The sequence below is a fragment of the Salmo trutta genome, chromosome 32, assembly GCF_901001165.1.
Source record: "Salmo trutta chromosome 32, fSalTru1.1, whole genome shotgun sequence".
Taxonomy (NCBI): Eukaryota; Metazoa; Chordata; class Actinopteri; order Salmoniformes; family Salmonidae; genus Salmo; species Salmo trutta.
The window spans coordinates 17,395,841-17,415,305 of record NC_042988.1 but is presented as its reverse complement, the minus strand read 5'-3'; the positions used below and the strand labels follow the sequence as shown (position 1 = coordinate 17,415,305).

Genomic DNA, 19,465 nt, shown 5'->3' with positions numbered 1-19,465 from the left:
CTTCTGAGGAACCCCTTTGTTTTCTCTCTCATCCATCAAAATGGCTGCACCATAGTATAGCCTACATCTGCTTCTGGGCTTCTATCTATAGCTAGAGCCAACGACACTCTCCCTACACCTGCAATCCTTTCCTTCTTCTCCTCCTCCATTTTCAGAGCGCCCCGACCCTCCTCTCCCTCTTCACTTTCTCTCGATCCCAGCAGAGATTAGACACAAGCAGCGACAGAACAAAGTCTGCCTGCGAAAAATGTCGGTTATAAATAACCCTGGATTAATAATGCACTGGGGGGGAGAGAAGGGGTAGCACACTGCGCTTTTAAAAGCGCACGCTTCTATTTTGGGTTTTTCCACATTTTTGATTGCTGCTCGCTCTGTAGATTCCAGCTCATCCCTGCTATCTCCGTCTTGGATGCGGATGTTGCAGAGGCAGCTACAAAGGGAATATGGCGTTCCCTTGCAGAGTACAGGCTTTGATCTAGCTATATCTGTATATGTGGAAAACACATTAAAGAGCGACTGCCCCTAAAAATCAAATAATCCCTTTGAAAACAGAGTTAGAAACATTTATTCCAGTGTCGAAATTGACTACAAAGTGTAAATAGGATAATTTGGTCATAAAAATCAGTCTTGTTTGGAACCTCAGTGCGTCACAACGAGTAAATGAAGGTCGGGTTGGAATTACAATTGTCAACAGATCATGCCCACTTTTGCCAAGCTCCAAGTACAAAACGCCCGCCGCCCACTTCTCTTCCCTTCATTGAATATGGCTCCATTGTTTCATCACCCCCAACACGTTCAAAGGATCACGTGTCCTATACGGCTAGATCATGCCTCCACAGCCAAAGATCTATGGTTTGCATGCCCTGCCGAAGGAACCTAGCTAGTATGTGAAATAGGCACTTGGAGTTCGTCAGTCCCCAAGTCTGCACCAGTAACGCTAGGTTGATGTGCAACGACCGCTGGTCATGAGTATAACCAGAGATACTGGATAGTGCCTTCAGAAAGTATTCATACCCCTTGACTAGAGGTCGACCGATTATGATTTTTCAATGCTGATACCGATAATGACAATTACAACAATACTGAATGAACAATGATTTTAACTTAATATAATACATAAATAAAATCAATTTAGTCTCAAATAAATAATGAAACGTTCAATTTGGTTTAAATAATGCAAAAACAGTGTTGAAGAAGAAAGTAAAAGTGCAATATGTGTCATGTAAAAAAAGCTAACGTTTAAGTTCCTTGCTCAGAACATATGAAAGCTGGTGGTTCCTTTTAACATGAGTCTTCAATATTACCAGTTAAGAAGTTTTAGGTTGTAGTTACTATAGGACTCTCTCTCTATACCATTTGTCTTTCATAGACCTTTGACTATTTATTGTATGTTCTTAGAGGCACTATAGCATTGCCAGCCTAATCTCGGGAGTTGATAGGCTTTAAGTCATAAAAAGCGCTGTGCTTCAAGCATTGCGAAAAACTGCAAACGGAGGAAAGCGTGGTTTGAATGAATGCTTACGAGCCCGCTGCTGCCTACCACCGCTCAGTCAGACTGCTCTATCAAATCATAGACTATAATATACTATAATATAAACATACAGAAATATGAGCCTTAGGTCATTAATATGGTCAAATCCGGAAACTATCATTTCGAAAAACAAAACGTTTATTCTTTCAGTGAAATACGAAACCGTTCCGTATTTTATCGAACGGGTGGCATCCCTAAGTCTAAATATTGCTGTTACACTGCACAATGTCATAATTATGTAAAATTCTGGAACATTAATTACGGTCTCTGTTAGGAAGAAATGGTCTTCACACAGTTCGCAACGAGCCAGGCGACCCAAACTGCTGCATATACTCTGACTCTGCACTGAACGCAAGAGAAGTGACAATTTCAGGCACCGCATTGATTATATGCAACGCAGGACAAGCTAGTTAAACTAGTAATATCATCAACCACGTGTAGTTAACTAGTGATTGTGAAGATATATTTTTTTTTACAAGTTTAATGCTAGCAAGCAACTTACCATGGCTCCTTGCTGCCTGCACTCGCGTAACAGGTGGTCAGCCTGCCACGCAGTCTCCTCATGGACTGCAATATAATCGGCGTCCAAAAATGGCGATTACCGATTGCTATGAAAACTTGAAAATCAGCACTAATTAAAAATCAGCCATTCCGATTCAAATCGGCCGACCTCTACCCTTGACACATTCCACATTTTGTTGTTACAGCCTGAATTCAAAATGGATGAGAAAAATTATTTAATCCATCTACACACAATATCCCATAACGACAAAGTGAAAACGTGTTTTCAGAAATGTTTGCAAATTTAAATAACTATTCACACCCGAGTCAATACATGTTAGAATCCCCTTTAGCAGCGATTACAGCTGTGAGTCTTTCCATTACTATTCTTTTCTAAATTCTTCAAGCTCTGTCAAATTAGTTGTTGATCATTGCTAACCATTTCAAGTCTAGCCATAGATTTTCAAGCAGATTTAAGTCAAAACTGTAACTCGGCCACTCACCGTCTTCTTGGTAAGCAACACCAGTTTAGATTTGGCCATGTGCTTTTGGTTATTTTCCTGCTGAAAGGTGAATTCATCTCCCAGTGTCTGGTGGAAAGCAGACAACCAGGTTTTCCTCTAGGATTCTGCTTGTGCTTAGCTCCATTACTTTTTTTAAATCCTGAAACTCCCCAGTCCTTAACGATTACAAGCATACCCATAACATGATGCAGCCACCACTATGCTTGGAAATATGGCGAGTGGTACTCAGTAATGTGTTGTATTGGATTTTGCCCCAAGCATAACACTTTATATTCAGGACAAAAGGTTAATTGCTTTGCCACATGCTTTACAGTGTTAATTTAGTGCCTTGTTGCAAACAGGATGCATGTTTTGGAATATTTTTTAATCTGTACATGCTTCCTTCTCTCTGTCAACTATACGTTAGTATTGTGGCGTAACTACAATGTTGATCCATCCTCCGTTTTCTCCTATTACAGCCATTAAAAACTCTAGAACTGTTTTAAAAAGTCACCATTGACTTCATGGTGAAATCCCTGAGCGGTTTCCTTCCTCGCCGGCAACAGTTAGGAAGGACGCCTGTATCTCTGTAGTGACTGGTGTATTGATACACCATCCAAAGTGTAATTAATAATGTCACCATGCTCAAAAGGTTTTTTCAATGTATGCTTCTTTTTTTTACCCATCTACCATTACGTGTCCTTTGCGAGGCATTGGAAAACCTCCCTGGTCTTTGCGGATTAATCTGTGTTTGAAATTCACTGCTCGTCTGAGGGACCTTACAGACAATTGTATGTGTGGGGTACATAGATGAGGTATTTATTGAAAAATCATGTTAAACACTATTATTGCACACAGATTGAGTCCACGCAACTTGTTCATCAAATGTTTACTCCTGAACTTATTTAGGCTTGCCATAAGAAAGGGGTTGAATACTTACTGACAAGACATTTCAGCTTTTCATTTAATTAATTTGTAACATTTTTGAAAAACATAATTCCACTTTGACATTATGTGTAGGCCAGTGAAAAAAATAAATCTCAATTTAATTCAAATTTGAATTCAGGCTCTAACACAAAATGTGAAAGAAGTCAAGGGGTGTGAATACTTTCTGAAGGCACGGTATGGGCTCCCGAGTGGCGCAGCGGTCTAAGGCACTGCATCTCAGTGCAAGACGCGTCACTACAGTCCCTGGTTCTAATCCAGGCTGTATCACATCCGGCCATGATTGGGAGTCCCATAGGGCGATGTCCGGGGTAGGCCGTCATCGTAAATAAGAATTTGTTCTTAACTGACTTGCCTAGTTAAATAAAGGGTAACAAAAAAAATAAAAAATTAAGATCACATGTAGGCACCTGATCTGAGCCATAAGGGAGACTAGGCATCTACCACTTTCATATTAGCGAGGGGGGAGGGGCCAATGTAGCATGTTTTTTGTCCCCCCACTTTGGTTCTGAAAATCACCGTCACCCACTAATTAACTTGTCATTTTTGCAGATTGTGTTTAAGTAAGTAATGTATCAATATTTATCATTTACAATTTAGTTATGACATACCCAATGAATATATAGCACAATTTTGGATTTCACCCCATATCTCAAAATCAAATGGTTTTGACCATTTGGAAGTTTAGTGAGCTTCTTTTCACCTCCTGCTTTGGCCATGCAGCGTGCCTCGCAAGTGATTCCTCGTAATGAAATGATCAACTTTATCCTGTATATCTAAAAACAAAAAAAAGAACAAAAAAGAAAAACTACCAAATCTATTGCTGATGGTGAATCTGAACAAATCGAAATGAAATCTATTGTAAGCCCTGTTCAGCAGGTGTACCCAGATGAGTTGTCTTCGGTAGCTTGCTTTTATTCCAGTAAAAACACATTTTCAACAGTGCATAGATAACAATAACGTAAAAAATGACATAGGCTTTATTAGTTGAGTGACAGCCTAATATCACACAAGCATTTTAGAATATGAATGCTGAAGGTGCTGTGTAAGATCAGGAACAGGCTGCCTACCTTGAGTTGGTGGGCGTGCGGAGCTGGGCACAGTGCGCCGTTCCACTAGGCTACGGCGCACCAGTTGTCACAAAAGGAGAGGACGCACCAGTTGTCACAAAAGATAAGAGGTATTTTAGGAAGGTAGAAAAAGTCATATGAGCAAAACTAACTTGTGAGTCAGCGATTCGTAACACTGGAAAACATTTTCTGACCGATGCATGCTACATTTGGTTTGGTGTCCGCAAACCAATGCAGTCGTTTCTTAAAACATTTGAATTGGGACCGATCGTTACATCCCTACAGATATTAAAACGGTTTGTTGGTTACCAAGGTGTGTGGACTGGGGATTTTATGGTGATTAAACATAAGCATCAGAAACTTTTATTTCCCCGTCTAATCACAGAATGGATTTAACAGGCCAGCCAGGACCAGAATAATAAGCTTGTGGGAGATCTTGCCTTTGTGGTCTCATTAAGCTAGTGCTGCAATGACCAGCTGTCCAAAATACTAAACCTCACCCCTTCAGCTATGATTAGCCCCTGTCCCTTTATCTCCCCATGCTTCCAAGGTAAAGGAGGTCCAGATGGTACGACTGAAGGTACGCTACATTGAGGGAGAATCATGGGTGAACGGAGAGCATGTCGGGGAGAGGACCTCTCCTTGGCCGCCCTCATTCTAGTCAGTGGCTGTCTTAAGAGACTCACTCTTTAATCCAGAAATTGAGGTGCAGAACCATCACCACCAACGTCACCGAATGTAGAGCTCATTGCATGCCGGTACACTGGTTTTTATTCTATCAGACAGCCCTCAAGGTGGCCAGCGCAGTGGCAGTAGCGAGGTGGGAGGCCCCGGGAGGGACTTGAAGGACACCCATTAATAAAATCACACCACGCAGACTGCAAACTGTGCATTCATTAGGCTCTCAGACAGCACTGAAATATGGGCAAAGCTTATCGCACCATAAAAACAAAAACAGGGGTGACAATGGCTAGGCCCACAGTGTGCTGGAATAAAAGTACAATCTGCTTGTTTGACAAAATGGTCAACCTTTGCACACACTCCAAAAAGTACAGGTCTTGTTAAGAGTTTTATTAGGATAAGTATAGCTAAGCACGATATTTAAAAATCACTGTCGTGTCCTCTGTCCATGAGTCAAACGCAGAGCTGTGTCAATAGTCAAGCATATGTGCCACCTCATGACGACTAATCGATCATTCCACTCAGCTAGGAACGTACAGTCTGAAGTGCAGCCATTTATTATTCCAGTTGTTAAGCTTTCTTTCCCTTCTCTTTTTTTTAAAGTCTGTTTTGCAGAGGGTGCAGCTTACGTCATGGTTATTTTCTTTAGCCACGCTACACCAACTACACTTTGGAAAGACAAGAGAGAGAAAAAAAGAAAGAGGAGTAAAGCAAGACACAGGAAAAAAAAAAAGCATGAATATTGCTTTCCAGAAATAGCACATAGCAACATGAGGTAGGCTGCCCTGTCAAATCTGCTCTGCATCCTCTCCTTGTTAGCCACACACGGCGAAGAGAGAGAGGGGAGAAAGAGGAGGGGAGAAACGGAAGCTGGCCTCATCTGTTCAGTTTGGACAAAAATGGTGCCCAGATTTTTTTTTAAAGTGGGAAAGACGAGGGAGAGAGCACAGGCAGGGTGATATTTACGTCCTTTGGAACAGTCTTATAGCGGTCGGAGCCTCATCCTGATGCTAATAGGAGGTTGTAAATAGCCTGTGTGATTTATGTGCCTCAGGAACCCCCAAAGCCTTGGCAGGCCTTCTGCAGGGGTAGCTCCTTGCTCTGGGAAAACAAGAAACTAGTAGTTTCTTCTGAGGAAGCCCAAAAAAAAAGGCACTTGGGGAGGAGAGACAGTCTATAACTTATTGCTATGGCTTGCATGTAAGCTAACATTTACCCAGTAGCTTGCCTGTTCCTTTGATTCTCCCTTTTGTATGCAACTGTTGATAGCCATGTAGTAATGCATGGATGTTAGAACATAATGGGCCTGGAACGGATTACAGATTGCTGCTGCCTGGATAGTCATGCGATGGTGACATGGCTAGCTGAAATTCACCCAGACTAAATCATTTGAAAGGAAAATTCTGGGAGCATTCTGAGAGTTTTCCTACAGCAAACAGCTCCCCTGTTGTCTCTGTTTTACCTGAACCATAAAGAATGTTGATCCCTGGACATAAGGCACCCTACTCCAGCACACTCCAAACACTGTCCCATTGAAATGAAGCAGCCTACACAAACACACTGGTGCACAAGGTGGTGGATACAATCCCTGAAGGGTTGATTTCTGTTACTCACATGGGATAGCCTTCCTTTTGAAGAGAGGGGGAAAAAATTATGGAAAGCATAAACATTGAGACGATGAAATGTCATCGCTAAGCACTGACCTGAGTCTGCAACTGTTTACATGTTCTATAAATGTTCCGGCATTGACGTCAAACACTTGCATGAGAGGAATGTTGTTTTCTGGGTAAACTTCTGTGTGTGGTGCGGAATTCATTTCATACCGCTTTTTAGCGGTAGGGGAGGGTTTGGCTCGGTTTGAACATATCCCAGTTGAAATACAGCTCCTCATACCCCCCCCAAAAAATAAACAGACCAGCATTTTATAGTGACGCACGTGATTATTTAGAAATAATATGATCCCTCTGAGAAGCTGCAGCTGCGTATTAGCAGTGGCACATTTTACAAAGAAAATCCCTGAAACATAAGTGAGTTTTTTTGTTTTGAATCTCAAAATCTAGTGTGTCACATTCTCTTAAGGGAGCCCTGGAAGCTTCCAAGGAAAACATTTGTATTGAAACAATTCTATTCATAAATCACAGACCTCAACCTTAATTTGTTTCTCTTGGGCATAACCAAGACAGCAAGTAAAGGCCTCTTGATATTAATGTGTGTGTATTGTGGCCTGATCCAGAGAAAGTCCTTCAGCTGCCTATCTGCTCAAAAAAGGGCACCATCCCCCTCACAAATCCCCCTGGGCACAAAGCAGTGATCATGGGCCCCTTCAGGATTCACACAACTTTATTTGTCAGCGATACAAATAGCTCCAGCCTTTAATGAAGTCTGACTTTCTCTGAGCTAAAATAGAACCCCTGTGGCCTCTGTGCTTCTCAGCCACAACAGTGGAGTCTGCTGCAGGATCAAGTTACATGTTCACACACACAAACACGTGATACCAGTGTACTGGAGACAAGAACCAAGAGAGGTTGAAGTGCCACCTCCCGCTGGATTCAGCAGCAAAGCATTCTGCCCTCCTTGGCATCTCGGGTGCCCACGGAACATACTGATACAATGCCATACTATTTGGGTTTGAATAGTCACCACATTTGTAATGTAGTCAATTGCTGCGAACCACTAACCTCGGATGCCCAAGATAATTTGTCCAACACCACAATAACACATGCAGACAACACACCCTAACATTCTCTCTTTCTGCTGGATATACATTTTATAACAGTTGCCCTTCAAACAGATATTAAAAGCCAGTCCTTGGGATCACATGCAGGAGGCAAAACATGCTGAGAGGACTCTGGTCCCTCCCAGAGGGAGCTCCGCTCAGTGACAGTTTCAGCACAAATGCATGAATCAATATTTGGAGAGCAGATCGAGTCCCAACTGGAGTTCCCTGGCCCGCTGCAGAGGACTCTGTGTGGGTATCGAGAGTCTTGGGACAGCGGGTCCGCCAGGGCGTCTCTGGTGTCAGCCAGGATGAATGCATCAGTGCACCCCCACGCTACCCATGGGACACTTCCTATTGAGGTAGTCCTGCATCCCCGTCCCGGGTATGTCGGGCAAAACTGCACATCATTGTATCGGGCCTGTCTAGGGCTTTTGAATGCTAGGAGGGGAGCATCAATAGTTGTATCCAGGTTTGGTCTGGAAACCAAAATTCATAGGGAAAAATATATTTGGCTTATGCACACACACACACACACACACACACACACACACACACACACACACCTCTGGGGAACCTAGGGCTTCATAGAGGTCTATACAATATCACCTGACCTCTCACACACACACACACTCATTCAAAGGTTTGGGGTCACTTAGAAAGGTCCTTGTTTTTGAACGAAAATGTTTAAAGAAATGGTCCATTAAAATAACATCAAATTGATCAGAAATAGAGTGTAGACATTGATGTTGTAAATGACTATTGTAGCTGGAAACGGCAGATTTTTAATGGAATATCTACATAGGCATACAAAGGCCCATTTTCAGCAACCATCACTCCAGTGTTCCAATGGCACGTTGTGTTATCCAAGTTTATCATTTAAAAAAAGGCTAATTGATCATTAGAAAACCCTTTTGCAATTATTTTAGCACAGCTAAAAAAAAAAAACTGTGGCGCTGATTAACCTCTTGGGTAGGGGGCAGTATTTTGACGTCCGGATGAAAAGCGTGCCCAAAGTAAACTGCCTGTTACTCAGGCCCAGAAGCTAGGATATGCATATGATTTGGATAGAAAACACTAAAGTTTCTAAAACTGTTAAAATTATATCTGTGAGTATAACAGAACTGATATGGCAGGCGAAACCCCGAGGACAAACCACACCCCCCCCAAAAAAATTATTTATTTATTATTATTATTATTATTATTATTATTATTATTATTATTATTATTATTATTATTATTATTATTATTATTATTATTATTATTATTATTATTATTATTAATTTAAAATCAGCCTACCCCTATTTTCAATGGCTATAAAAAAAAAAAAATGTATAAGGCCAAGTCCTCCCAGATTGCAGTTCCTAGGGCTCCCACTAGATGTCAGTCTTTAGAAAGAGTTTCAGGCTGGTTTTTGGAAAAATGAGCCAGAAATGGTTGTTTTTCTAGGTGGCTCCAATTTTGTCTGTTGTGTTTCCAAGCGCTTGGAAGAGATCGCGTTCTTTGGTATTTTTCTCCGGTAAAGACAATAACGATTCAGTCTTACATTTTATCGTTTATTTACGCATTAGGGTACCTAAGGTTTGATTATAAATGTTTTTTGATTTGTTTGGAAAAGTTTTAGTAACGTTTGGGATTCATTTTGTATGCATTTTGATGGAGGGAAACTGGGTGGATTATTGAAGCGCACCAGCTAAACTGAGTTATGGATATGAAGGACATTATCGAACAGAAAAGGACCATTTGTGATATAACTGGGACCTTTTGGAGTGCCAACAGAGGAAGATCAAAAGGTAAGGCATTTTTGTTATATTTCTAACTTTCGTGTCGTACCTGCCTGGTTGAAATATGTTTTTCATGTGTTTGTATGCAGGGCACTGTACTCAGATAATCGCACGGTTTGCTTTCGCCGTAAAGCCTTTTTGAAATCTGACACAGCGGCTGGATTAACAAGACGTTAAGCTTTATTTTGATGTATTACACTTGTGATTTTATGAAAGTTAAATATTTATAATGCTGTCGTTTGAATTTCGCGCTGTGCAATTTCACCGGATGTTAAGAAGTTAAAGAAGCAATAATACTGGCCTTCTTTAGACTAGTTGAGTATCTGGAGCATCAGCATTTGTGGGTTCAATTACAGGCTCAAAATGGCCAGAAACAAAGAACTTTCTTCTGAAACTCGTCAGACTATTCTTGTTCTGAGAAATGAAGGCTATTCCATGCAAGAAATTGCCAAGAAACTGAAGATCTCATACAACACTGTGTACTACTCCCTTCACAGAACAGTGCAAACTGGCTCTAACCAGAATAAAAAGAGGTGTGAGAACCCGGTGCACAACTGAGCAAGAGGACAAGTACATTAGTGTGTCTAGTTTGAAAATCCGATGCCTCACAAGTCCTCAACTGGCAGCTTCATTAAAATAGTACCCGCAAAACACCAGTCTCAAAGTCAACAGTGAAGAGGCGACTCCGGGATGCTGGTCTTCGAGGCAGAGTTGTAAAAAAAAAAAAGCCATCTCTCAGACTAGCCAATAAAAAGATTAAGATGGGCAAAAGAACAGACACTGCTTAATTGGAGCCAATTTCCTCCTACAGCAGGACAATGACCCAAAGCACAGCTCTGAACTATTTAGGGAAGAAGCAGTCAGCTGGTATTCTGTCTACAATGGAGTGGCCAGCACAGTCACCGGATCTCAACCCTATTGAGCGGCTGTGGGAGCCGCTTGACCGTATGGTACGTAAGAAGTGCCCATCAAGCCAATCCAACTTGTGGGAGGTGCATCAAGAAGCATGGGTGAAATCTCTTCAGATTACCTCAACAAATTGACAACTAGAATGCCAAAGGTCTGCAAGGCTGTAATTGCTACAACTAGAGGATTATTTGACAAAAGCAAAGTTTGAAGGACACAATTATTTCAATTAAAAATCATTATTTATAACCTTGTCAACGTCTTGACTATATTTCCTATTCATTTTGCAACTAATTTCATGTATGTTTTCATGGAAAACAAAGGCCATTTCTAAGTGACCCCAAACATTTGAACGGTTGTGTGTGCGCGCACTCACAAGACTGCTTTCTGCAATAATATCCTGCCTCTAAATATACCCCCGCCTGCCATAATAGGACTCTACTCTAATTACTACGACTAACAATATCAGGTAAGAAGAGTAGACTCCTATTGCGATATTTTTAGCATTAGTATGGGATAAAATGTTTGTACATTCCTATTATTGATGTATAAGGATTTCTGATCGGTTATGGGCCTATCACAATCTGAAATTATTTTAGATAAGAGTTGATTAAGAGAAAGGATTCAGCAGATATGACTTCTAATTGACCAAGACAGGTGGAATAAGTTACACAATAAGCCTTTTTTTATTATTACGTTATGTCTAATTATAATCTAGTCAGCTCAACAACATAGCATATCTAGAGAGAAGGTTGTCAGAGACTGTTGGTCAGTAGGTAATGCTTCATGACAGCCAGCTGAGGTGAAGACAACTCCAGGACAGTGCCTGTGACACATCCCGTTGATAATGGAGTGCAGGTAGCAATGTAGGTAAGGAAAGAAATGATTGTCTGGGAACACACCACACAGGTACAAAACACACACACACACCCAACTCCACCATCCCAGACATGGGTGTGAGCACAGCACGGGGCTGGTAAACAGGCGTGACATGCCTGGGCGTTCATTATAGCACTGGAACATAAGAGGGGGGAGAGTGCTGCGGGGGGGGGGGGGGGGGGGGGGGGGGGCAATGCCATATTTAAATGTGTCTTAATTTAGCAGCCTCTAGGAAACAAACTTAGTACTCAAATAATATTGTGAATGTTCCCCCACACATCAATTTGGTGGGTAGGAAAGGTCCTCTACTTGTGGGGAGTAGACTATAACAGACTCCTGTACAGGACAGCTAGAAAACAGCAGGCCTGCTCGGTCAATCCCTCCATACATTTTTACCCCTCACATCCCCTTGCATAACTCTTGCATCCATCTTGAAACTGAAAATGTACACAGAACATTCAAAATTCATAAAACTGTTACCCAAGGCCCCATATGATTCATAATGCGGTTTGAATGGACTAAGCCATTTTGGATCCGTCAGAACAAGGACCACAACAAATCAAGCAGAGTATGACTAAACGACAAGAGGCTTTTTAAAGACAACCCCTTCTTAAGACAACCCCTTAATTAGGCCTATCACAAGGCACACCTAATTTGAGCATGGCAAATTGAAACTAAAATCAAGGATTTCTAAAAAGATTAGGTCTACTAAATTAGCTCCTATTCAAACTACCAATCATCATATCCAAGGAACCAGCCAAGCCTAGTACCTTGCCTGCATAGTATGGAAGAATGAGGGCTAATGGTGGGATCATGGGTTGTTTCAGAAAGGGGTTGTCGGTGTAAACGGGACTATCAAACATTCCATCTCAATAAGGATCTGGACCACATGAAAGGCCTCAGTGGTTCCTGGTTGGATCACAGTTCAGACGCATACGTCTGCACTTGACTGCTCATAATTACAGGTCCTTGTTGCAGTGAGGGTTGTGGGCAGCCCCCAGCAGCAGTGCGTAGCCTAGCGCTAGCATATACCCTGCAAACTCCAAAACCGTTTTGACGAAGCAACCGGCCCAGAGCCTCAGAACATGCAGGGCTTTAAAAGGACTATCTGTATAGCTGGACTGCAACAGTCATGACACAGTTGGCAATAACTGAACTCAAGTTTCAATACCAGCCTATTGCCTTCTCAGCATGATTAATTGACAGTCTTTTAAAGAAGAACGTTTTACAACCGTGTACAATTTGCATCATGTGATTACTGTGATCACTTCGTGACACATGGGCCAAAGGAGGACCAGGGCTGTGAACAATTACAAGGTAGTGACTAGTGACTGAGGCATAACTGTGACAAAGCACATTGTGCCACTAAACCAATTGGTTAAAAGGCATGACTGAAAGTGTGTTGTGTCCTAGCAACCTTGTTCTAGGCCCCATATAAGCCACATCAACCCATTGTTGACATCACCGCAGCATCATTCAAAAAAACTGGAACAAATCAATGTTCTACTTCATCCAGTGAGCATAGACATCTGACCACTGTACAAGGCAAAGTGGAGGGTGGTGACAGCCAGCTGCAGGTAGAGGGAGATATCATAATGAAGTCACAGGCTGATCACTGAATGTCATCATGTTCAAGTGAAATGACCAGGAGGGAGAAACAGATTCATGTTTGCATGCCAGTGATTTCACATTCTGTGTTACAATGATATAGCCTAATGATGATATAGACCTCCAAGCCAAGATCAGATCTCCAAGTGTATGCTGCTCCCAAGTCTAGCAAGACGAAGGAGCTGATCGTGGACTATAGGAAAAGGAGGGCCGAACAGGCCCACATTAACGGGGCTGTAGTGGAGCGGGTCGAGAGTTAAGTTCCTTGGTGTCCACATCACCAATGAATGATCATGGTCCAAACACAACAAGACAGTTGTGAGGAGGGCACAACACCTTTTCCCCTGAAAAGACTGAAAAGATTTGGCATGGGTCCCCAGATCCTCAACTGCTCGGCAACTGACCGTAAGGTGCTAGAGGGTAGTGCGTACGGCCCAGTACATCACTGATGCCAAGCTTCCTGTCATCCAGGACCTCTATACTAGGCAAGTCATAGACTGTTCTCTCTGCTACCGTACAAAAAGCAGTACTGGAGCACCAAGTCTAGGTCCAAAAGGCTCCTTAACAGCTTCTACCCCCAAGCCATAAGCTGAACAATTAATCAAAATGGCCACCCGGACTATTTACATTGAATCCACCCTTTGATTTTACACTGCTGCTACTCGCTGCTTATTATCTACATGTACAAATTACCGACTAACTTGTACCCCCGCACATTGACTGAGTACCGATACCCCCAATATATAGCCTCGTTATTGTTATGTAATTTGTGTTACTTTTAGATTTTTTATTTATTAAGTAAATATTTGAACTCTTTCTTGAACGGCATTGTTGGTTAAGGGCTTGTAAGTAAGCAAGCATTTCACAGTAAGATCTACACCTGTTGCATTCAGCACGTGACAAATACAATTTGAAGAGTTATTGTTGTGCTGAAGAATGTGCCGTTTACTGTTAAAATCGCTTGAAATACAGTAAACATTGAATAAGATTGAACATCTCTTAAATATACTTCTAAAAATGAAATGTCTGATGCTGATTATTAAAATACAGGACATGTAGCCTAGTTTGTGGGCATAAACATGTCAACAACTCTGTAAGTTATATAATTACAGGAGGATTTTCAGGAGACCAAGCCAGTGACAAAACTAGTTTATTTAGCTCACCTATCACCTAGCTTTAATTGCCACCCTACTAAGGAGTTTACTCATCGTTGATTTCTTCTTTTAAGAATGTCAGTGTGATTTTGTCTGAAACAGAATGGCAGGTTTGACAGGGTCAGGTATGTGGTTGCTGCAAATTCATTCAGTCACCCATTCAATTGCAAATCTGTAAACCATCTAATCCCAAATGATTCCCTCTGATCTGCAGCAGTAAGTGCTGCTTTTCCATGATCTAAATCAAGGTTTGATTAATACAAAATATTGCCAGGCCTCCCAAGTGGCGCAGCGGTCTTAGGCACTGCATCGCAGAGTTGCGGCGTCAATACAGCCTGGGGTTCATTCCCAGGCTGTGTCACAACCGGCCTTGACCGGGAGTCCCGTAGGGCGGCGCACAATTGGCCCAGCGTCGTCCGGGTTAGGGGACAGTTTGGCCAGGAGGGATTAACTTGACTCCTCTCGCTCAAGCGACTCCTTGTAGTGGGCCAGGCACTTGCAAGCTGGCTTCCGGGTTAAGCGAGCAGGTGTTAAGAAGCGCGGCTTGGCGGGTCATGTTTTGGAGGACGCAAGACTCGACCTTCGCCTCTCGAAACCGTTGGGGAGTTGCAGCGAGAAGATTGTGGTCATGAGATTTGGGAGAAGACAAAAAAACGAATATATTGCCATATGCAGGAAGAGTCCACTGCACTGGTTGTGTGTCAGTCGCACCATGCACACAAAGCCTTTCCCTGTAAACTATAATGACCGCTTAAAATCACAGAGCCATCTGTTGTCCACAGTGATAGTCAAACCAACACACACACACACACACACACACACACACACACACGCCACCTGAGGAGACATTTTTTTCTCTCCAGTGTCAAAACAGCTTACTGCATGCAGCTGACACACGCAAACAAATACACCAGGCACAGAAACAAAGGCAAGCCATTAAAAGGTATAGGGTAGACAGTCGTACGTCTGCTACATATAACCCCAGTTCACATCATGGAGTAAATGGCAAATTAGTCTCAATACATCAGAGCATATAGAAGGAGCAAGGTCATAGATTCACCTCTAGCCGATTAGAATGGTCAACACCAGTTATGGAGCCCAATAGCCTTAAAGTCACTGATATCATGGAGGTTGGATTATCATACACAACCGTTCAAAAGTTTGGGGCCACTTGGAAAACAAGGACATTTCTATTTCCGGGAACTGTTTAATGAAGCTGCCAGTTGAGGACTTGTTTTGCACCCGTTTCTCTAACTAGACACACTAATGTACTTGTCCTCTTGCTCAGTTGTGCACCAGTGCCTCCCACTCCTCTTTCTATTCTGCTTAGAGACAGTTTGCACTGTTCTGTGAAGGGAGTAGTATACAGTGTTGTACGAGATCTTCAGTTTCTTGGCAATTTCTCGCATGGAATAGCCTTCATTTCTCAGAACAACGAGTTTCAGAAGAAAGTTCTTTGTTTCTGGCCATTTTGAGCCTGTAATTGAACCCACAAATGCTGATGCTCCAGATACTCAACTAGTCTAAAGGAGGACAGTTTTATTGCTTCTTTAATCAGAACAGTTTACAGCTGTGCTAACATAATTGCAAAAGGGTTTTCTAATTATCAATTAGCCTTTTAAAAATGATAAACTTGGATTAGCTAACACGCCACTGGAACACAGGAGTGATGGTTGCTGATAAATGGGGCTTTGTACGCCTACGTATATATTCATTTTAAAAATAAATTCAGCCGTTTCCAGCTACAATAGTAATTTACAACATTAGCAATGTCTCTGTATTTCTGATCAATTTCATGTTATTTTAATGGATTTTTTTTTGCTTTTCTTCAAAAACAAGGACATTTCTAAGCGACCCCAAACTTTTGAACGTTAGTGTATGTCTGGAGAAACAGTAACATTTACAAAGCCCATATCAGATGGGCCAAACCACTTATATCGTGTGAGGTTGGATCATCATAAAACCTATTTGTCTGGACTGAGCAACGGTAACATTGCTAAAACTGGTGCAGCCAGGAAGCTTCCGGTGGAGGGTAACCATTGTTGCCGCAGGTCAGGTCCCCGTCACTTTATGATCCTGGTTGAGCCGATCAAAGGACCTGGCATTCCTTCTATTTCCTGTGGTCTTGGTGGTGGAGCTTTATATAAACATGTTACGCTTTAAGGCCTTGTCTACTGCGTCTCAGTGGGCAACAAAAGACCTCCATTCACAGGGTCTAGTTTTTGTAACAGGCTGGTGTTAACAAACCTGAGCAAAAACATCCTCAATAGCACCTCACACTTCAAGGGAAATTCTACAAAAGTTACTAAAACTTTCCACAGGATTAAAGTACAAGGTGTCAAGACAGTCTGGGAGCAGAAAAACCTTGGTACATTTTGTAAACTAACTCACACTACTTTTCCCCCCTTACTAGCGCCGACTTTGCTGATAGCTACTTTGAGGAAAAATGTACTATATGACATGTGGTTGTCCAACCTAGCCATCTTAAGATGAATACACTAACTGAGCTAAATTACTCAAATGTAAATGTATCCCCCAAATTGCTGACCCACTAAATGTCAAATCCTGAAATACTTTGTAGCTGTAAAGTGGGGAGAACATCTGGATGCGTAGTTTATCTTGAGCATAGTCCTTGACATGATAGAACATGTATGCTCATTGTTGTTATAGGAAACACCTTATTTAAAGATACAGCCTTTGCCTAGCCTATTATCTACCCATCCATCTAGGACCTATTTTACATGAAAACACAAACCAGGTAAAGTCCCCAAAAAGGTCCTGTCCCAGATTCTAATAGCTGTTTAAAATCACCATTACCAAATCAAAATGTCAGCACTATCCTGTCATGTTCTTCACAAATTAACCATACCAAGGTCAGTGCCAGCGGGACAATTCATGAAGGTTAGAAAACCAAAGGAAATGCGCACATTCACTTATTTGAACAGGTGTCGGGTAAACAAGGGGAGCATATGCAAGAGAACCACCCACATGCTGCTCTATAGCCGTTCCGCTGTGTTGATTGAAGCACGGGTGAGCAGTAAATCCATCCCCCGTCCTCTCAGCGCACACTAGGACGTAGAAGCTGTAGAAGACTGAGTCCAAAACTTGAGCGGCCGTAGTCAGTTTCTATGCATTCCTTTTAAAAAGTCCTTCCCTCAAAAGCAGCTTCAACAATAACATGGAGTGACAGACAAACACACTACACCTCTAGTCACAACAACAAGTCCTACAAAAAAAATGACATCCTCTCAGGTGCTCAGACATGCACCCACCCTTCCCTCAACCCCCTGTATGACTCACCAGCACTGGGCATGGCAGACACTTGGGACGGGGGCAGCAGCTCCAGAGGTTCCTCCCTGCTGGACACAGCGTCTGAGGAGAAGCAGGACTCGGTCTCATAGATGGTCTGCAACATTGCGCACAGCCCCGGCACGGTGGGCTTTAAAAGCATGCCAGTGCAAGGGTGTCCTTCCAATACATATGGGAAAAAATAAAATATAAAAAATAAAAAAAAAAACACTATCCAGGCACGTTTCAGTTGCAGAAAATGAGAGAAAACCTTGGACTAGATGAGAAGGTGAACACTGCGAAATCCCTCTTAGATCTTTAAAGAAAACTCCAGAATTCCTCCTCTAGAGATGAAACAACTGATGAAGGAGAGAGATCCTTGAAGTTCCATGGCTCAAACAGAACTGCAGTGTCTCCAGGTGAACAGTGAGAGTCGTTCCCAGCACAGGCTACAGAAGAAACAAAACAAGTAGTTTGGCCAGAGGCGAGTAGACCAGCACTGAAACACTCAGAGGAGCAAAGTTAAAATACACACCGCCCTCTTGGAGTTACGTAGCCTTCTCAAAACACCACATATGAAAAACTGTCAAGCTGTGGAAAATAAATAGCAGGCAAAAAAAGGCAGAGTGAATCTCATCCAAAAAGCACCAGTCGTCTGTGTCGCAAGCAGAGTAGACGTGGACACAGTCAGCTCAAGAGTCTGGCTGTCACTGCGTCGGCGAAGATCTGAGAGCGCCACGGGAGAGATCAGCGAATGGCGAGAGGAGAGTGAGAAGGAGGAGCGAGATAGAAAAGGGGGAGAGAGAGTGAAGGAGGAGCGAGATAGAGAAGGGGGAGAGAGAGTGAGAAGGAGGAGCGAGATAGAGAAGAGGGGGAGAGAGTGAGAAGCTGAAGATAGCTCACTAGGAGGTTGTGTAGACGGTGCTCGGGAGGTAGACTTTTGTTGACGGCATTGAATGTTAGCCTCCTAGTCTCTCCTACTGCAGCGTGTCCTCCTCACAAAGGCAGCGCTGCTGCACTCTGCATCTGCCACAGAGGAGAAAGCAGTCAGAACCACCCATCACCTCAACCAGTGGTAGACGAATTAAAACCTGCAGCATCTTTCCAAAAAGGGGTTGTCCCCTAGCCTAAATCTCTTTTTTTTTCTTTTTCTCCTGTTTGTTTATTTTTCTGGTAACTTCTACCCAACCCCCCCCCCCCCCGGTGTTGCGGAGCACAGAGGTAGAAGAGGAGCGCTACTGAGTTTACAAACAGACTAGGCTGCTCAGGACGGCTGGAAATAGCTGCCGAGTGGCAGGGGAGGGGCTAGGGCTATAAATAGAGACGAGAGCTGAGGGTGTTTGAGAAGGTAGGAGGGAGAGAGAGGAGAGGGAAAGGAGGGGACCTTGTTCATTCAAATAGCACTGGGCCAATCGAGCACTGTTCCCAGTGCCGAGGGGGGTGGGGCATACAGTGCCACCATTGGAACCTTGAAGTGTGAGGACTGACAAGTAAAATGGCTAATGTAGGCAGACACAAAGTCAGTTAAACACTCACATCCTGCAAATGATCGGAAAAGCTTTGCTAGCACCAAATGCTTCTGCACATTAGGGGTAAATCTAAGTATTTATTATCGAGCCTAACTGTGTCAACAGCTCGCTCGGGTCGCCATTCCACCAACACAAGTGGGTTAGACTGAAGCAATCTATCCACAGATGTCAAGTGTAGCACAATTTGTTGCACCAGATCTGTTCAAAAGTTATTTCATGAGTTAGACATTTACATTTTTTGTAATTTAGCAGACGCTCTTATCCAGAGCAACTTACAGTAGTGAATGCATACATTTCATACATTTCCCCCCCCCCCCCGTACTGGTCCCCCGTGGGAATCGAACCCACAACCCGGGCGTTGCAAACACCA

General features: G+C 42.7%; 1 protein-coding gene across 1 annotated transcript in view; it reads right to left on the bottom strand.

The window, feature by feature from the left end:
- Positions 1-18,339, bottom strand: part of LOC115171276 (histone deacetylase 5) — a gene marked incomplete in the record, with an annotated part of 50,369 nt that extends 32,030 nt beyond the window's left edge. Inside the window, 1 exon segment of the mRNA XM_029727933.1 lies at positions 17,579-18,339. Coding sequence (XP_029583793.1) covers positions 17,579-17,729 — 151 coding nt within the window.
- Positions 18,340-19,465: the final 1,126 nt, after the last annotated feature.